Source organism: Pseudochaenichthys georgianus, chromosome 7, assembly GCF_902827115.2.
Source record: "Pseudochaenichthys georgianus chromosome 7, fPseGeo1.2, whole genome shotgun sequence".
Taxonomy (NCBI): Eukaryota; Metazoa; Chordata; class Actinopteri; order Perciformes; family Channichthyidae; genus Pseudochaenichthys; species Pseudochaenichthys georgianus.
In genome coordinates, this window is record NC_047509.1 from 23,001,161 (window position 1) to 23,006,772 (window position 5,612).

At 45.7% G+C, this 5,612-nt stretch overlaps 1 protein-coding gene across 2 annotated transcripts; it reads right to left on the bottom strand.

The window, feature by feature from the left end:
* Positions 1 to 2,725: 2,725 nt before the first annotated feature.
* her9 (hairy-related 9) lies at positions 2,726 to 4,628 on the bottom strand. 2 transcript variants are annotated; one of them, XM_034087394.2, is made up of 4 exons: positions 4,273 to 4,628; positions 4,066 to 4,161; positions 3,864 to 3,951; positions 2,726 to 3,750 (listed from the first exon to the last, which is right to left on the bottom strand). In XM_034087394.2, the coding sequence occupies exons 1-4, from the start codon at positions 4,378 to 4,380 to the stop codon at positions 3,179 to 3,181; spliced, it is 864 nt and encodes a 287-aa protein (XP_033943285.1). In that variant the 5' UTR covers positions 4,381 to 4,628; the 3' UTR covers positions 2,726 to 3,178. The 2 variants fall into 2 exon arrangements, with proteins under 2 accessions (XP_033943285.1, XP_033943284.1); XM_034087393.2 differs by having other exon boundaries at positions 2,726 to 3,753.
* Positions 4,629 to 5,612: the final 984 nt, after the last annotated feature.

Sequence of the window (5,612 nt, forward strand, 5' to 3'; positions counted from 1 at the left end):
AGCAGTAATTAAGCACATTTTGTGTACCTTATTGTAAAGTGTTACCGTTACCGTTTGTTAAATCTAACAGCTTAACTTTTGTCTTTATTCAATTGAGTGAGGAGGAAGGAAACAGAGAGCGTCCCCCTTATCTAATCTCCCTGGAGTGTTGCAGGCACACTTACAGTAAATTGCTGTGAGGAGCTTCATACGAAAAGCATTAAGTACTAGCTAAACAAGGCCTGATGCAACAATGGCAATTGTGAATTTGGAGGGAGAACCGATGTTTAAAGTTTGGCGGCAACGTTGTGCGCGCGTTTCTCTATTCAGTCGCTAATGAGAATGATCATTTGTGGCTCCTCAGACGACCCCTACCCCCTTTAATAGCGACTTCTCCCAAGGGACGTGATGGTGCACATCCCCGAGGGACATTCAGCCCTCTATAGGAATCCTTTTCATCAGAGAGTATTCCCGCCTGTTTCGTTTTAAATAATGTTGATAATCCAAATGTTCAAAAAAGTCCACTTCTTATGTTGTTGATCCTTCACACGCGAGCAGAATAACACAACAGGATTGAGGAACCAGGAGCCCACATCTGGATAGGTCTACTCTACACTATCATTTCAGCTGCAGGCATCTGCAAAATGTTAGATATAAATGCACGTTCTGCTATCTGAATACATGCCATTATGTGCACATTTATTCCACTAACATGTATCTTAGAATGGCTTTCTCTCTCTCTCGTTGTTTCTTTAGCACTTTCCTTAATGTAGGCCTATGTTATACTTAAAGCTGTTGTTGCTTGGTTGCCTGATGTAGCTATTCAGTGCACACATTATGAATATGAGACACATTTACATTCCTTTATATTTCAAAACATCATGATATAAACCACGGCTTTATCCTGATTTGCTTACAGCCTGCAACATGCATGGTGCCGTATAAAAATAGGATGGACTCAGTCAACCTCCAACGATCCCCTGTGTTTACGCCGGACCAGGCTCGCTTCTTGGCGGCCACGCGTGTGTGTGTTCGCCTCCTCACCTCCGCAGAGCGGCTGCACGACCCGGCCTGCCAGCGGGGATTTACTGACTGGCGCTGTGCCTGGCCACAGGCAGACTAGTTCGCTCGGTTCTCACGACCTCAGCTCCACAAAGGCATCTCTGAACTATTAACTCAGACACGAAGGCAGTAGGGACGACCGCAGAACCCACACATGCTGCCAACTGGAGTTTCAGTATGCCTCCTCGCAGAAGGAGGCTGCTTCAGCATCACAGGCAGTGGGGTTTCAGTATGCCATTTACCACGGTGTCATCTGCAGGGCACTGGCACTCAGCAGGGTGAACGAGAGAACGCAACTACACAAATAACAGTCCTGTTAAAGTAAGATGAATATCAAGAGTTTTCTGTGCAAAGACAACATCTCAAGTCACGTAAGCCAGGTTACAGTAAACACAATTTGTTTTTATTTTGTCAACACTTTTTAACGGCTGCCAATACATTGGTATGGTTTTCATTTGGCCTGCCTATTTCCTAAATAAACCCTTTTTAAACTTTGTATTTATTATGTGATCGTTATCAATCATGGTTTAGACATGGGCATACATTCACACTCTGTTTCTGCATAACTTTAAGTGCACTCTCGATATTTTGACACTAGGAATGTTTATCTTGTGTGTGCTGGTGGTCAGGGCTATGAAACACTTTCACACCGACTTACTTGTGGCCTGTGCCAGCCATGCGCACCCACGGCGCGCCGGTGGAGTATTAAATGTTGAGGGGTTTTGACCGACGGACACCAGGCTGAAACCTAATCCTGAGTAAAGGGGCCCGCTGACTGCAAGTGGCTGACACATGGCTTGCGCATGCAACGCCGCCCTGAAACACAGGCCTCAGATCCAGACCCCTCACCGGAGGAAGATACGTTAACACCCAGGATAAACAGCAGCAGGAAGAGATGGAGAGGGAGAGCTTTAGTACACAGAAACGTTTGAGCCGTCAGGGGAAAGCACCTGGCCAGAGAAAGGCCACGGACCGTACAAAATGCTAATTCAAATGATATTGTCAGTGGAAGTGTTTGAGGGATTTTCAGAGTAAATCAGGAGCAAGAATCAAATGCTTTAACCTGCAATACGTGGTGTATTTATATGCCCTCATGTTTCCCTTCCATCAAACAAAAGTCTCCCTCTTTTCTCATTTGAGGTGTAGAGCCACTGGGAGAGGAATCGAACAATTGCTGCACAAAAGGAACCGAGGATCCTTCCATATTCTCCTTTCACTGAGGCAATCTGTTAGTGACATTAACCCCTGAGAGCATTTCCCAGGCTCATGAATAGGGTTTAAGACTTCTTAAAGCTCCCGCTGCATACAGGATGAGACCCTTTTCAAACTTTTAATTACCTTTATAGCAATAGAAAAATACACCCCCATTGTCCCCTGGGCCAGCAGCAGGCCAGATGTAAGGAGCTCCCGCCAAACCGGTGACAAGGTGGCAAGTTAACATTTAGTAGATTAATTGATATTGGAGTTCATTTTGGGAGCATAATCAATATGGTGCTGCTTCGATTTGGCCTTAGTTATAGCTGCTGTGAGTCTGTTAAAAGTGGTTTTCCTAACTTCACAATGTGACTTTTACGCATTAAATGTGCCTTTTATGCATGACTTCACAAACTACAAAAGTACCCGATACTCTTAAAGTCTATCAAAGCAACATGGAAAAAAATTGAAACAGGATGTAGACAATAAGTGAATTTCTGAAAAGTAATTTATTAAAACAATGGGCCAACAGCCAACTTCAGTTTTTCTTTTCAACACAAAACAATAAAGAATGTAAAACACAGCTTTGGTATAACAGTCAATAACACATCTGTACAAAACTAAAACCTTTTCATAAAAAGTACTTCATAACAAACTTTCCTATAAATCTTTAACATAGACAGCATGTTTATCACCGACATCCAAATGTTGGAATCAGAAAATAAATTATATAGAAAAACAAACATTGGCCAAATAAGGCGAAACCTGTTCCATAAAACGAAACAATGAGAACTACTGGGGGGCATTAAGTGGTTAGAGTTACCGTCCCGTAGAGGAATAGTCACAGGTTCAATTCCTGCAACAGTTGTCTGTGCAGTCAGTTAAATCTCTAAACTGGAAAAGTAATGCAAACTGGTTTGACATGAGTCTCTTGTCCCTGACGCTACCAAGGCCTCCAAACAGGCTCGTTGCCCTCTGGACCGGTGCTGACTCCGACCGGGCTGACTGCCTGGGACACGCCGGAGAAGGAAGTCATGCCATGCACCGGAGAAGCAGCAGTCGATGCCGAGCTGCCATGCACCGGACTCGCGTTGAGAGCAACAGGCAATCCTGCGTTTGCGTAAAGTGGGATAACAGGCGATGTGGCGGAGGCGAATGCTGGGTTAGGGATCAAAAACGCAAACTGTCCATCGCTTGCAGGCACCAGCTGAAAACCACCAAAGACCTTAGGGGACATTGCCTCGACAGGACTGAGTTTGGAGCCCATGGTGGCAGCGTTGATGGGTAGGGTGGAGGGGAGCTGCACATGGAGAGGTTGAGCCAGGTGCGCATGCTGGGACGTGGCCTGCTGCGGGTACATCATCTGGCCCATGCAGCTGGACAGGTGGGTGAGGAGCCTCGACCTCACCTCCGTGTTCACCCCATCTGAGGTGGACATGAAGCGGGTGACTTCGTTCATGCACTCGTTGAATCCAGCTCGGTATTTGCTCAGGACGGTGGCATCTGCTGAGAGTGCTGCTGAGGGAAGGGGGGGGAAGCGGATATTAGCCACGGATTGGTGCGTCTTTTAACAACTTCCTAATGACTTTAAAAATGTTTGACACACTTAAATTATTAAATAAACTTACCGCTCATTTGAACACGCTGCAGGTTCCTCAAGTGCTTCACAGTCATCTCCAGAATGTCTGCTTTTTCCAACTTGGAGTGCCTGGAGCTCTGTAGGATAAAACATGAAAAGTTGAGTCTGTATTCAAGGAACGTTTAAAACGAAATGATCGATAAACATGAAAAAGTTTAGTAGTGATGTGCATCACAGTGATCTCAACTTACATCTTTTTTAAGTGCGTCCAGGATGAGAGTCTTGAGCTGGCCAAGGCTTTCGTTTATTCTTGCTCTCCGGCGTTTTTCCATGATCGGTTTGGATGACTGCAAAGAGAAAACAATTCTGCATAAATGTCTTGTCCACAATTGATCCACTTGCAAACTGCATGTCATCACACATGGATATTTTATGAAAAGTTATCAGACAATGTTTACCTTTCTATGCTCGCTGGCATTTTTCGGTTTGTCCGGTGTGTGTGTTCCGTTTGCTGGGGAACCGGCGATAGGAGATGCCGTCTGCTTTTCCATAGTGTCAGCAGGCATTGTTGATCAAACCAGGTAAAAGCGTAAAGAAGTAAATCCTCTGCGGAAGCTCCGAGAAAATGAAAACGTTGAAAGTTCTCCGCTTCAGAACATAAACGTATGGCTGACAGCCCACCGGAGCAGATATCGTTGTGTCGTTTGTTATCACTGAGCTGTCATCTGAATACAGAAGTGTGTGTTGCACCGTGCAGGGCGAGTTTTTGCTTCTGACGCAGACACACGCCGCAGCCGTACTTATAGACGACTCGCGTGCTCCCAGTTCGTGTGAAACCTTCTCTGCATTCTTTCCCACACTCTCCTCAGCCAATAGCAGACAGGACTCACCCATTGGGCGCGGGGCAGACCGCTGATTGGACAACACCCCCGCGGGCCGTCAGTCACGCGCTGCTCAATCAGCCCTGCAGGGACAAACAACAAAGCGGAGCGAGCAGCAGCGGCCGGGCTGTGAAGTGATAAGGGAGGGCTGGATGTTTGCTTCCAACTTTGCTCCGTGCTCGTCAAAAATGTTATACTGCTCTTAGTGTGTGTGTGTGTGTGTGTGTGTGTGTGTGTGTGTGTGTGTGTGTGTGTGTGTGTGTGTGTGTGTGTGTGTGTGTGTGTGTGTGTGTGTGTGTGTGTGTGTGTGTGTGTGTGTGTGTGTGTGTGTGTGTGGTGTGTGTGTGTGTGTGTGTGTGTGTGTGTGTGTGTGTGTGTGTGTGTGTGTGTGTGTGTGTGTGTGTGTGTGTGTGTGTGTGTGTGTGTGTGTGTGTACACGTGAAGATTGTAGAGCCTGTGTTGAATTGACAGTACAGTCCCTATTTTTTAACAGTATGTGCAGTTCATTTGAAGAGATATCTGTGTCATCATTAAGAACAGTTTTTGGCTGCATATTTATTTATGCGTAAGTTAAGAACATTCCTATAAAAAAATCCATTATATATATTTTTTCCCACTTGGAATACCCATTGAGACTTTTATCAAAAACTTTATTTATTTCAAGCATTAACATGTTTTTGGCCTCACATAAAAACACATTGTAATCTATTTTTAAAGACTGCATTAAGGAGAAGACATCTGTAACGGCACGCGAGGCGGTTTGCAGTAGCACGCAGCAAGCCAATGGCATGCGGCCACTGTATGCAAATAGAGCAGAGCACACTCTCATTGGCTGTGTGAACAGCTCTGTGTCAATCATCCCGGCGCGGGAGCCGCTCAAAGAGGAAGAGAGGGAGGAGGGGGGCACATCTGTCCGC

What these genes read in the sequence shown, in the direction of transcription:
- her9 (XM_034087393.2), bottom strand. Translation starts at nt 4,380, where the DNA reads ATGCCTGCTGACACTATGGAAAAGCAGACGGCATCTCCTATCGCCGGT. An exon ending in ATGCCAGCGAGCATAGAAAG is followed by an intron (nt 4,162 to 4,272) that starts GTAAACATTGTC and finishes TTCTCTTTGCAG; the next exon opens with TCATCCAAACCGATCATGGA. An exon ending in TGGACGCACTTAAAAAAGAT is followed by an intron (nt 3,952 to 4,065) that starts GTAAGTTGAGAT and finishes TTTATCCTACAG; the next exon opens with AGCTCCAGGCACTCCAAGTT.